The sequence below is a fragment of the Oryctolagus cuniculus genome, chromosome 9, assembly GCF_964237555.1.
Source record: "Oryctolagus cuniculus chromosome 9, mOryCun1.1, whole genome shotgun sequence".
NCBI lineage: Eukaryota > Metazoa > Chordata > Mammalia > Lagomorpha > Leporidae > Oryctolagus > Oryctolagus cuniculus.
The window spans coordinates 60,821,639-60,836,273 of NC_091440.1; the positions used below are offsets into that span (position 1 = coordinate 60,821,639).

The window sequence follows — 14,635 nt, forward strand, 5'->3', positions numbered from 1 at the left end:
CAGGTCCAAGTGCTTGAGCCATCTTCTATTGTTTTCCTAGGCCACAGCAGAGAGCTGGATCAGAAGTGGAGCAGCCAGGACTTGAACCGGCACCCATATGGGATACTGGCACTGCAAGCCAGGGCTTTAACCCACTGTGCCACAGTGCTGGCCCTTCAAATGTTAATTTTTAAAAAATTAATGAAATTATATAAGTATAATATAGTTTTTAAGTGACTGACTTATAGATTTGATCTGATATATTTACCAGAAAAGAATTATGTTTTTAATTACTCCATCAAACAGGCTTACAGATTACAGGTTAAATTGAGGAGAAGAAATATTTATTCAATAATTAAAAAATTGATGCTTGGGGGCCTGTGTTGTGACATAGCAAGTTAAGCCTCTGCCTGCAACCCTGGCACCCCATATGGGTGCTGGTTCAAGACCCAGCTTCTCCACTTCCAATCCAGCTCCCTGCTAGTGTGCCTGGGAAAACAGCAGAAGACAGCCCAAGGTGCTTGGGTCCCTGTACCTGTATCTATGTGGGAGACCCAGAACAAGCTCGGGGCTCCTACTTTTGACCTGGCCCAGCCCCCATGGCCATTGCAGCCATCTGGGGAGTGAACCAGTGGATAGAAGACCTCTGTCTCTGTCTCTCCCTCTTGTTCTCTCTGTGAAAAAAAAAAAATGCTTACCATGAGATCTGGAAAACCAACTACTACTGTAGCATAACTGTTCTCATCTGAGAGGATTCGGTTGGGAGAGACAATCTTTTGTCCCACAGCTGAACTTAGATTGTCAGATGAGAGTTGGTCACTTGAAATTTTATGAGGTATGCTGAATTCTGTTTCTGAAAAGAGACGAACATTAGACATCATACGTCCCCAGCATGCTCCAGGAATTAATTTTTTACAGGATTTCAGTTTAAACAACTCAAACAGAAAGGAAAAGGTAAAAAGAGAGAGAAGGAAAGAGAGAGAAACTTTAAATTCATAGACTTTGGTCTGAGAAACTGTTTTCACAATCAAGACATCTTCCCAAGTGCTTCTAAGTATTTATGAAATTTGAAATTGTATTAGGAATAAATATTAGTATTGTCTATTCCCTGTGAAACTGGCCCAACTCAGGATTGGTAACAGTACATTTTAGAGATTTTTCATAAGTACTGTTCATCACCACCGCCACCCCAAGACTTTGATGAAATACATAGCAGCCCTGATGGCCAAGAAAATAAAGAAAAGATGTCATCTTAATTAGGAAGCTATATGTATATAAAAATTCTGATTTGGCAGTTAAACAACCCAAAGACAAAACTTAAAAGAGTGAGCTTCCTCATGATGAACGGGAAGATGGTAGATGACCTATTTACTATTTCTAGGGTAGTGACTAAGTTTTCTTTTGGTATGAAATTAGCATAGGCTGATGTTATTGTCCTTAAATGATTCTAGAGGACAGTCCATGTATAAGCATGCACCCATACAGCCATCAGCACAGAGAGCATGGTATTTACCTTGTGTAACTCCAAACCCTGCACTAGGCAGTTCCTCTTTCAACATGTACAGCTGGCATGCTCCACTGTTCTCAGATTCAATGTGTGCTGGCTTAGTTAAAAGGTATTTCCTATAAACAAATGAAACACCTGAGTGAGTTTTTCTTTTTCTAATAATCATAATGGTAGACTATAAAAAATTAGAGTTTTTGCTCCCAAAGCCTCTTTAAAAAATCATCTAATTTGCAGTTTCAGGACTTCATCAGAAATTAACAAATGATTTCTCAACACTGTGTAAACGAACAGTGTCCAATAACTATGCAGTGGTAAAAGGGAACTCCAAATCCCACACTTCCTATAAGAGGAAGAGCTGTAAAAAGAAAAGCAACTCTAATGTAGTACGCCCTTATTTGCATGGCACCCTCTCTTGACAGGACTCTTTGATCTGCCAGTAACTAGGAACAAGACCTCTGATGTGTCATCAGCTGGCTCCTTACCACTACAGTCCCTCTGATCTACTTATTTTTTAGGATTTTCAAAATTCAGATATATAAACAGTCAGAAATCTTTTGCAACTACTTCTACTTGTCAATCGAAGGGCACAAATGCAGTCATGAGTGAGGGGACTCAGAATTTAGTGTGCACATAAAGGGCCACTTAATGCCTTTCATGCGGAAGTGTACAGTAGCCCAAGCATAAACATAACATAACCAAATAGGAGCATACGAGGTGAAAAGAAGAAGACAATTCTAAGGAGTTGATTCTGTGAAGTTATAGGAAGGCAGCAGTTCTAAGATGCAGACTGTGACTCTTTGAAGAAGGAATAAACGTCAAATCTATACAGAAGAATTTGCAATTTGGCAGATATATAGTATATATATATTGCAGAATATAGTAGATTTTCAATGTGTTAATGGAAACATAGATCATTTATATAATCATTATTTTATAACTGCTAATTTCAATGGATTGCTTTGAGAAATGACATTTATTTTTCTTGTAATTCTTGTCTACAGAGATGCTGCCAAACACACACACCTTGAAGACAGACATAAGGAATTCACAGTAAGGCTGTTGGATCATTGATTTCGAAGGCCGTGCTACAACATGCCCCGTAACATGCTATATGGATCTACCCACTGATTTGTTCTGCTCTCCACCAGAAGCCATTTGTCCTCCGCTACAAGGAAAGCCGCACTGAGGTTAATGGGAAGCGAGATAGTGTGAGTTCGTCCTTCTAGAACATCCAGCACCGTCAGACTGTTCCTGAAAAAGGAGACGAAAACCGTATGAGAAAGGAAATAGTAAGGATAATGGTTGAGTAATTATGGTAGAGTCATTCCACAATATGTTGTACAGCCCTAAGAGGGATGTTTTAAAGTCTAAGTAATAACATGTTTTTAAATAGAAAACTTTTATTTAATAAATACAAATTTCAAAAGTACAACTTCTGGATTATAGCGGCTCTTTCTCTCCATAACCACCCTCCCACCCCCAAACCATCCCATCTCCTACTCCCTCTCCCATCCCATTCTTCATTAAGATTCATTTTTAATGATCTATATACAGAAGATCAACTCTATACTGAGTAAAGATTTCAACAGTTTGCACCCACACAGAAAACAGTAATAAGATATTAAAATGTTAATTGAGATCCTAAACTATGTCCAAGTGATAGCTTCTGTGTTACAATCTTTCTTGTCTGTTTCGCAGTGTTCTTCAATGTGAGAAGAGTGAATTTCACATCAAAGCATCTCTAACTTGGTTACATTAGCTTTGTAATACACAAGTATAATTACAACAGGAAAGAATGGACAAAATAAGAGCCTCAGTTTAAATCTCTCACCGTGAAGAACTCACCCTTTTTCTTTGTAGAAAACTAGCCAGTTTTTGTGTGCAAATTCTTTACACATTTTATAAGTTTCCTGAAGACAGAACAAAATAGTAACATTAATAATTGTGTCAGATGCAGTCATGTCTTTAGCTACTCCCCTTTAAATAAATTCTTCAATGTATAAAACCTCTACCCACCCCAAGACTCTTATAAAACATGGATTAAACTGTAGTTCAAAATTTACTGTACAATTATGTACTAAAGCTTCTTTAGAATCAGTTTTGAAAAATAATTCCAAATACTGTTTAAACATAAATATACTATCTGGTAATTAAGAATAGAATTCACATCATAACATAAACATGTGGTACATATTTTATTTTTTTAGATTTAGATATACTTAAAACATTTAAAAATTTCTTTTTATGGTCTTTGAAGACATAAGAATGCTGTTTTGCAGGGCATAGTGTAAGCTGCATATTTGCAATTTAATTTAGTTAACAAACCAAAGAGTTATTCATCTAATAGGGGCAATTAGGAGTTGTACTCATGGTTTTATCACACAAATCTAAAATACAACTATATTTAGTAAACAAGTTAAAATTTACTGCATGACTGGGAGTTGGTTATGAACATCATATTCAAATTTTAATATCATATTCAAATAATGTTCTATTATTAGTTCATTCCTGTTAATATGTGGGTCAAGATGCTATTCATATTTGATTATACATGTATCTATAACTGCATATTTGTACTACATCAAAATCTGCAAGTACATAGAAAGAATTCTCTTATGCATTATGGTAAAAAAGGCAGGGATAGGCAGCATTCTCTAATGTTTTATGTCAGAAAGCTACAGAAAGGCCTGTGCAGTTTGCTGAAAGCGTGGTCTTCCTTACAGGTTCCTGCTTGTACAACCAGGAAGACTTCTTGGACGTAACTTCTTGTGAAGGGAGGATGAGACGCCGAAGGGCCCGGCCTGGAGTGTCCAACAACAGGATGACATTACTCTGGAAATAAAGACAAGAGTGAAAAGGTTAAGGTTTGTTCCTGCTTTTTACGGGGGGGTTGCTGCTGCTGCTACTGCTGCTTTTTTTTTTTTTTTTAAGCAGTGGCCTCCTGGCAGCCTGAGAGTGGAAGATTTAGTGATAGACCAATGGGAAGACAAGAATATTGAAGTACTCAACAGACACATGAAGACACCAAATGATTTCCCATAACATAGAATTGAAACTTTTAGGTGGGCCTTCTGAAGGCTTTCCCAATTATGGAAGGTAGAAGGTATTTTCTTGAAGATTTTATCTTAACACCATTCCCTCCTAAATATAATACAGCTGGCTGAACCATGATTCTGTTTTTACTATATAATAAAAAGAAAATTAAGGACTGACACATATTTTCAAGAAGTTTACTTATACCCAAATTACACTTAGAGAATGCTCTGTAGAAAGTTCTCTTACATCATGTATGATTAAATCTTATTTATCCTTTTCATGAGAACAGGTTCAGTTCAGAAAACAGGTATCTTATGTAAAGATGAGTTGACAAGAAAACATGAAGGACTTGAAGATTAGCTGGTAAGAGTGTTTCTTCAACTTGAAATTCACTAAGCTAGAATTAACTGGTACTATACTAATATACAAACAAGAGACTTCTTCAGCATTATTAATCACTGCTATGCAATGAGGTAATAATCCCCCAGTGATTAGGAGGGCTTTTACAAAGAAGAGAAACAAGCCCTAGGCATTGAAATACAGAAATAGAAACACATGAAATAAGAAGTTAAAACTGAGAAAGCCAAAAATGATTAACTATCTTAAAGCAATGCAAAAAAAGTTGACTTTTTTCCATTAAAATATGAAGACATTTGAAGATCAGACTAACAGGTTTGCAAAAGACACCTGATAGTTGTTTGCCCTTATTGCTAGGCAACTGTCCTTTCTTTCTGGTTTTTGTGCTGTTTTAAATTTGGGGCTCCTCCATTTACCTCTACCTTTTTGACTTCTTAATTTCAAGAACTTCCTTTAGGGAAAATAAAGTAGAAAGGCACCCAAAGTATTAATACTTATTTTGCAACATATAAAAAGCAATTAAATTGCAAGAGGTTTGTTCATTTATTCCACAATATTTATTAAGCAGCTTATATTTAAAGTACAAAAGAGACTACAGCAATGAATTAATCATGGCCCTTGCCCTCTTTTATGTAATCCAGTTAAAGAAATGTAAAAATACTAATGAATCAGCTGCAATTCTAGTACTTGGTACTGTGGTTTCAAGATTTATTTTATAAGCAAATTTTATTGAAGTGCTCAAGAATTAAAGTAGCATTTGCACTGCATAGTTTACTTCCCACTATGTACTCTGAACCTTGGCTGTCTTAAAAAATTTTACTAAGCAGGTTGACAAAGCTTTGATGTTTTCCACAAACATCATCCTTCCAATGCATTATTCTGTGTAATATGTAATTCTCCATTAAAAATGTGCATTGGAAATATTTTAAAAATTACATCTAAATAAGAAGCATTATTCATAGTTTTGGAAAGTTTTGAAAATGGTAATGATACTTAAGAGGTTTCCAAAAAGAAAAAAAAAAACTAATGAATAAGTTAAAATATTACAAAGTCTCCATTGTGGATTAAATCTTTTAAAGGACTGTTTAATGGTAAATAAATCTTGCCTGTATCATAAGTATTACAATATTAACATGAATTGTTAGCACTCAAGCAATTTAGGATGCTATAACTTTTAAAACAAAGTTCTAAAACATATATTTTATGATTTTTAAATCATTTACAAATGATGAAGGAGCTGATTAAATAGATATGATTAAGCAGAAAAGTAAGTGTGATTTTCCATTTTTGTTCCTTTTTAGGGTCTAATAGTCACATAGTCCTAAGTGAACTGAAAACTCTTCCTGACAGAAAACATGTATACATTCCAGCCATCCCTGTATTTAGAATTAGTTTTATAAGCAATTGGCAACACGAAGGAGCGCTGTTGCTCCCTCCCTTTAGATGTTAATGGTTTCCTTCTGTAAATGACTAATGATATATTCTGTCTGAGTTTAAAAATAGAATTTTGCGTCACACATGAGTACATGTAACTGTGGCTTTGGCGCTCCTTGGAGCGGGGCAGGGAAGAGAGGCAAGTGAGCGAGTTTATTATGTTTGTATTTGACTGGGAGAAAAGTAACCTCTGGATGACCTCAATGTCCCAAAGTCTGAAATTCTAAACTTTGTGCAGATGTAATAAGTAATCTCCTGGGGCTGGGGGAAGGGAGGGTCTTTATTTTTAGCATGGCAAAGTTTCCCTTTCCTCACTTAAGGTTTTATTTTAGCAAGGAATTTCTGAACAACTTCTTAAGCTAACCAGGGAAATGTATCCGTGGCAAAGCTTTATTTTAAAAAGACAGGGGTGTAGGAGAATTCATGGAAGTCCTCTTGAGGATAGGTCAGCTTCATTTGCAGTTAGGGCAGATGAGGGAGAAGGGGCTGGTGGCGGGCAGTTTATATTCCACTAGAATTATGTATCAGTTGTTGAGTTTCCTGGCTGTGTGGTGCTGTTCATAAAGGATTCCAACAGGTCTGACATCCCAACAGAGGCATTAGCACAAAAGGGACACCTCAGATTCCCTCTTAGGAATGATAGGGCAGTTTGGAGGACAAGTAGAATGGACCTATCCAGCTACACTGGCAAGTCCGCTCAGGGTGTCCCAGCACTTTCTGGAAAACTGTTAACACTGTGGCCAGGCGATAAGCAGAAAGAAGGCCAGGGGGCCAGGCTCTGGAATGAAAAACAAATTTTCTTGGATAAAGTCTTTGTAATAGAACAGGGTATTCACCAGCAAGGTTGTCAAATAATTGGATCACTTGAGGAAATACTTGCTAAGAACCCCCTAATCTTAAATCCAAATCCCCCCAAGCCCCCTTGACGAATGTGCACATGTAAATCTGACCATGAATTCGACACTGAAATCTGGCAGGACTTTTGGAATAAACACTCTAAATTTTTATTCTCACCCAAACTTGTTTGGCTTACTGAATGAAAAAAACAAGATATCATGTGGGTTTCATGACAGGTTCTTCTGACTGACGAATTCAATATAACGGCATTGATACTTTATTGGAAATCTATAAAGTACAACTCATTTCAATTTGCCGGACACAAACTTTTATAAGTCGTATCTGGATACTTATGAACCCTGCTCCTAGGAGAAAGTGAAAGTGGAAAAAAATGTGAAAACAAAACCAGGAAAAAACCCAACTCAGAATTTATGATGATGATTCAGGCAAGAGTAAAGTCAGAGCTGAGTTATTTCCTCCAGTGATCCACTAAAATGTTCTTTTCCTTTTGGCTAAGTACAGACTAAAAGTATTGTTTCTTAGTAATCCTTTTCTCTTTAAATAATTAAAAATAACAGCATTGCATTTCTTTAATATTGTCCTATTATGAATGCTCTTTAATGTTTTCAGACTAGTCTTTAGCCCAGGTATCTGCAGTCAGTGAGAACAAGGGTGAAGACTAATTTGGGTGGGGTCCACCCAGCTTGGTTGAATCTCAGTTCTATGTACTTTCTGGGAAGCTTGCTTAACCTCTGAGCCTCAGTCTCCTCCTAGGCAGTTGTAAGAAGCTGAGACAGTGCACGCTCATCCCTGACACACTGTCATCATGATATCTGATCTCTGTCCTTGAGACCGTCACCATTTGCCTTCCAGGATACCACACTCCCTGGGTTATCCATCTACTTCACTCTTACCCAGTCCTCATTGTTGATTCCTCTTCACCTTGATTTCTGCAGATTCTGTTGCCCCAAGGCTTAGAGCCTGGGAATCTCTTCTCTCCCTGCATTCATTTCCATGGGGCCCTCTTTCAATCTGATGCCTTTATATAACATTTATATACTCACAACTCCTAAATTTATATTTCTTGTTCTGAACTCTCCAGTGAATTCCAGTTCACCTTCTACTTGGATGTTTAATAGGTATCACGAATTCAAGCAAACATGCATTCTATATTCTCCACTGACTCCTTCTCCACCTCAGTTTATGGCAATTTTATTCCAAGTTGTTCAGACCCTAAAACTTGAGGCTGTCCTTAACTCTGCCCTCTCTCATCATGTACATCTGATCTGCTAGGAAATCCTGCTAGTTCTGTTTTCAAAAAACCAGAATCTACCACTGCTCATGACCTCCATCCTCTTCCAAACCACCAGTATCTTTTGGCTGGATCACTTCAGTATCTGCTGAGGGAGCTCTCTATTCATCACAACACAACCAGAGACTTTATTTCTAAAAAAACGTAAGTCAGATTGTGCCACTTTTCTGCTCAAAACTCACACCAATGCATTCCCCTTTCATTCACAGTCAGGGCCCAGAACCTTCGATGGCCTACAGGCACAACACAATCTGCTTCTCATAGCCCTCTCTGCCTTGTCACCCTCCCACGCCCTTGAGTAACCTCTACCTCACCTCTTACTCTCCTGCTTGATTCAATCTCCTCCAACACACTTCTTAAAAAGGAAGGGGCAAGTTTTAGCCTCTGGACCCTTCAATTTACTATTCCTATCGACTAGAATGTTCTTCAGGTATCTGTTCTCCTCAGTTTCATCAAGTTTTCATTTAACCATTGACCTCTTTCAGTTAGGCAATCTCTGCCCAACTTATTTTAAAATGCAGTCTTGGTTTCTCCTTTGACCCTAAGATATCATGTGTTTATTTTGTTTATTTTCTATCTTCCTACATCAGAATGTTAGCGTTTGAAGAAAAGAATTTTTTTGTTGTTTTGTTCACTGTGGCATCCCCAATAGCAGATACTGGGTATACATTCATTGAATAACATAACTAGAACAACAGCTGGTAGATAGTAGGCAGATAGCAGGTAAACAAAAACATTAGACTCCTCACTGTTGCTATAGTATAGATTACCTTGGCCTTGGAATTCCCACTAATTGAAACATAGATCTACATCTGTTTGGAATTGCTTTCATTCTGACTTTTCTTTAGTGCAACCTTAGTGCACTAATCCACAGAAGTGATGAATAGAATGTGATCATCATAGATACTAAATGATCAGAGTGTATTGCACTCAAGTGTATTCAACTGGCTCTCCAAACACAAAGAATGTCATTCAGGCTTCTCTCAGCACTCTTTCAATATTTGTCCTCCCAACTCCATCCCATCACTCCCTCAGACATTATGCTGTTTCTGTATAGCACTTATCACTATGTGAAACTGGCATGCTTACTTATTGGTTTATTTATTTGTCGTGTATCCCTCCCAAAAAAGTGTGAATTTGATAAGAGAATTATCTGGCCTTAAATGTCAATGGTATTGAGGTTGAAAAACTGAGCAACCTGTTTTCAGCCCTTCAGGTTGTACTGAAGTCTCTACAGAAAGGACATTAGTCTGCCTTTGTGGTACTGATTAACATCAAACTTCTCAGTTGCCCCTCAGCCCTTCTCCTCAACCTTTGTGATAGCATGTATTTTCAGTTAAAAGAAATTTCCTTCAAAGGGCTGGCGTTGTGGTGTAGTGGGTGAGTTAAGCCACCAACTGCAATATCGGCATCCCATGTGGGCACAGGTTCAAGTCCTGACTGCTCCATTTCTGATCCAGCTCCCTGCTAATGGCCTGGGATAGTAGCAGAAGAAAGTAGCCACAGTGTTTGGGCTCCTGCATTCATGTGGGAGATCTAGATGAAGCTCCTGACTCCTGGCTTTGACCGGCTTAGCCTTGGTAATTGCAGCCATCTGGGGAGTAAACCAGCAGATGGAAGCTCTTTCTCTTTCTCTCTCTCTCTCTGTAACTCTGACTTTCAAATACATAAAATAATCTTAAAAAAAGAAAGGCAGAGTTACATAAAGAGGGAAGGAAGGAGGGAAAGAGAGAAAGAGACAAAGATTTTCTTGGTTTTTTTTTTTTTTTTTTTTTTTTTTTGACAGGCAGAGTGGACAGTGAGAGAGAGAGACAGAGAGAGAAAGGTCTTCCTTTGCCGTTGGTTCACCCTCCAATGCCCGCCGCTGCAGCCGGCGCACCGCGCTGATCCGATGGCAGGAGCCAGGATCCAGGTGCTTTTCCTGGTCTCCCATGGGGTGCAGGGCCCAAGCACCTGGGCCATCCTCCACTGCACTCCCTGGCCATAGCAGAGAGCTGGCCTGGAAGAGGGGCAACCGGGACAGAATCCGGCGCCCCAACTGGGACTAGAACCCGGTGTGCCGGCGCCGCAAGGTGGAGGATTAGCCTATTGAGCCACGGCGCCGGCCCGACAAAGATTTTCCATCTGCTGGTTTACTCCATAAATGGCTCCAATGGCCAGGTCTGGCACAGGTCAAAGGCAGGAGCCAGGAGTTTCATCCGGGTCCACTACATGTGTGCAAGGGCCCAAGCACTTGGGTCATCTTCTGCTACTTTTCCCAGGCCATTAGCAGAGAGCTGGATTGGAAGTGGAGCAGCTGGGACAAGAACCAGCACCCATATGGGATGCCATGTGATTGCAGGTATTGGCTTTACCCATTATGCCACAATGCTGGCTCCAACTTTGCTTTTCAAATAAAATAAATGGTTATGAAAATAATCTTTGTGATAGCACATATTTTCAGTTATAGGCTGCAGATGATTTTTTGCCACTTCATATAGATTACCATTCACATAATTGAAGCATGTTAGTGGGCTAGTAAGTTACCTGTTCCTCATGGAGAATCACTTGACCTCTGAGGGGACCTCCTAGTGGGGCTACTGTCACAAATGGATGCCAAACTCCACTGGTCAGTTTTGGGAAGATGTCATAAAAGTCCACAAAGTAGCCACTTTTCCCAGCCATATTCATGAAGTACAAGGAAACTGGGTTGCATGCTGCTACGTACAGAATATTTTCCTCATTATCTGAAAAGACAAAAAGATGTTAATTTTACGGTTTACAACTGATTTTCTGATTAGTCCAGAGGTTGAACACACAGTTGAAGCTCAGCAGCTATATGTAAGTGGATTGATTAAGCTGAAGAGACTATGAGAAGCAATTTGCTTCTTACCCTAAATGCAGATAGGGCCACACCAATCAATTTGAGGAAATTAGTATCTATTTGCTCCCAAAAGAATACTGTTACATCTCATGATAACCCTATTAAGTATTCTATTAAGTATTCTACAATCCACAAGTTCAGGAAATTCTTCCTTGTATGGTGCAAAGTGCCTTGTGTTCCAATAATGGTCTTTCATTCTACTGTTGCTTCAAATGGACAACTGCTCATCAACATCTTCTATCTGGTAATCTTGCATTTTCTAGCTATTTACTAGTTCTTTATGAATTTTTTTGCTGTAAATTAGTCAGCCAATTTCTTTTTCTTTTCCAAAGAAATCTTTTATTTAACGAGTACAATTTTCATAAGTACAACTTTAGGAATATAGTGATTCTTCCCACCATATCTGTCTCCCATCCACACTCCCACCCCACTTCTTCCTCACTCTCCCACTCCCAGTCCCATTCTCCATTAAGATTCATTTTCAATTAACTTTATAAACAAAGACCAACTCTATACAAAGTAAAGATTTCAACAATTTGCACATATATGCACAAAAAAACTGTTTGAGAACAAGTTTTACAGTTAATTCTCATAATACAACTCATTGAAGACAGAGGTCCTACATGGGAAGTTAGTGCACAGTGACTTCTGTTGTTAATTTAACAATTAACACTCTTATGTATGACGTCAGTGATCATCTGAGGCTTTTGACATAAGCTAGCTGTCTAGGCTATGGAAGCCTTTTGAATCTACAAACTCTGTCCGTGTTTAGACAAGGCCTAAGCAAAGTGGAAGTTCTCTCCTCCCTTCAGAGCAAAGTGCATCCTTCTTTGATGGCCACTTCTTTTCACTGGGATCGCTCTCACAGAGATCCTTCATGTAGGATATTTTTTTTGCCACAGTGTCTTGGCTTTCCATTCCTCAAATGCTCTCTTTGCAGCCAGACCAGGATTCCTTAAGGGCTGATTCTGAGGTCAGAGTGCTGTTTAAAGCAATTATCATTCTAGGAGTCTGCTGTGCACTACTTCTCATGTTGGAACATTCTCTCCTTTTTAATTCAATCTATTATTATTATCAGACATTTGATCTTATTTATATGACCCCTTTAACATTTAATCCTATCTACATGATCACTTATCTTATAATATTAGTCCTATGGCTCTTAATTTCAAGGCTTTTCTTCATAGTTGAATACTTTTTTTTTTTTTTTTAAGAAAAAATCTCTGTGTTTTCAAGGTGAATACTTGCCTGGGTCCCTTTTCTTACTTTTTATTTTATTTTTTTAAAGATTTATTTTATTTATTTGAAAGGCAGAATTACAAAGAGAGACAGGAAGAAATAGGGAGATAGAGAGAGATCTTCCACTGGTTCACTTCCCAAATTGCTGCAACAACCAGGGCTGGGGCAGGCTGAAGCCACAAGCTTCATGCAGGTCTCTAACATGGGTGCAGGGGCCCAAGCACTTGGGCCATCCTCCACTGCTTTCCCAGGCACATTAGCAGGGAGCTGGATTGGAAATGGAGCAACTGGGACTGAAACTGACATCCATATGGGATGCTGGCATTGCAGGCGGCCCCTCTGGGTCCATTTTCTGAATTCTATATCAGTGCTTCTTCAACTTTTGCATGTCTATTAATCACTGGGGAATCTACATGAAAATGAAGATTCTGACTTGGTGGGTGTGGGGCTAGGTTACAGACTCTGTCCTTCCAATAGGCTCCCAGGGGATAAACCCAGGCTGCTGGTTTGAGGCCCTCCTTTTGTGCAGTTAGGCTGTTTTGTTTTTTACAACCTCCTTTGTAGTCACCTTGAGATAAGGGATTAAATTTATCTTGTATAATAAATTCTATCAGCAGGTATCTGATTCTGATTCACAATGGTCATATTTTCTGAAACCAAAATTAAGACACCAGATATGACAATAAGAAATGCTTCAATTTGGGACTACTCTGGAAAATCTAGATGTGTGTATATGAGTATGCGTGCAACACCTACAATATTATATATATATATATATATACACACACAACATTATATCTATCTATATAGAAATATGTCATATATATATATAAGGATAGTAAAATTTAAATCAACAAACTAACATTGCTAAGAAATGAAAGTCAACAGAAGGGCTGAAGAGGACACATTATTTAGAAACAGTAGGAACTGTGTGTGTGTGTGTACTATAGTACATTGTACAGATAGAACTGTACAATGCTTCCATTATCAACACAAACACGTTCACCTCAACATTTAATGAGCACATTCCTGCACAGCACAGAGCACTAGGGAATACAGCAGACGTGTTAACAGAAATGTACTTAAGAAGCTTATTAGTTGTTCTCTTTCTTACTACAGGCAGTAAATGCCATTTGGTCTTTGGCCTAAACATACAGAAATATAATTAACTCTGTTTCTAATCCAAGAACATGCTCTTTTCTCTTATAAATGCAGAATAAAACAAACAAACAAAGAAACAAAACCTTAGTTTACAAAATGAGACCAACACCAAAACAGAGTGTTGAATTATATCTGGGATAGCAAACAGTTTCGTTGTTCAGGGCTGACTCGGACTTGAGGGGCAGTGGCCGCGTGGAATGTGTGCTGAGGACACTGGGGGCCTGTGACCAGGCTGATGGAGAAAAGTACAGCAGGGACTGATTAGCAATTCTGTCCTAGGCATGGGCAGAGATCACAGTGTACTTATTTACACTCCCTAGAAACAAAACAGGGGCCAAAGTTCAAACTTCACCCCAAAGCTCCATACTTTGTCTCTCACTCAGAATGTAAAATACCTTAATAAGAGAGACAGTTGTTTGTTTGTTTGTTTTAGCAAACAACAAGAACAACTGCACATTTTTAAAGCACAGTTTTAGTCAAATAGCTTATTTAGGGAATAAACAATATCCACAGAACATACAGGAACAAAAATAAGATACTGATCTTCGCCTTGACAATTCCCATCTCCCTGAAGTTAGAGACTCTCACCCTTTCCCTAGCTACAACTTCTGTTTATATCACCATAGCAACTGACATCCACTGAGAAACTCCTGCCAAAAGGTGCCCAGGCTCACTACACATCATAGGTAATGGCAAGAGTCCAGAAATGTAGATGCCCAAAATCCACGTCTTTTAACAACGAGAAGTTTAATGAGTGCAAATCGCTCCAACCCTGCTTTTGTGGTTCATGCAATCACTAAACTGGAATCCTAGCCAAAAAAAATCCAATGTTACTCCTTTTTATTTTTCCCTTCTATTTTTAGCACACGCCTGGGTGTGTTTAACTTTGTGCTACAGTTGTAATGAGAAA

General features: G+C 38.5%; 1 protein-coding gene across 2 annotated transcripts in view; it reads right to left on the reverse strand.

The window, feature by feature from the left end:
- VWA8 (von Willebrand factor A domain containing 8) overlaps window positions 1–14,635 on the reverse strand; it is a 407,530-nt gene that overhangs the window by 121,300 nt on the left and 271,595 nt on the right. For both annotated transcript variants that reach the window (XM_008260014.4, XM_051850641.2), the window contains 6 exons: window positions 10,989–11,188; window positions 4,208–4,318; window positions 3,332–3,396; window positions 2,612–2,737; window positions 1,493–1,602; window positions 678–832 (listed from right to left, as the gene is read on the reverse strand). In XM_008260014.4, the coding sequence (XP_008258236.2) occupies window positions 678–832; window positions 1,493–1,602; window positions 2,612–2,737; window positions 3,332–3,396; window positions 4,208–4,318; window positions 10,989–11,188 (767 nt within the window). The remainder of the gene's footprint in view (window positions 1–677; window positions 833–1,492; window positions 1,603–2,611; window positions 2,738–3,331; window positions 3,397–4,207; window positions 4,319–10,988; window positions 11,189–14,635) is intronic.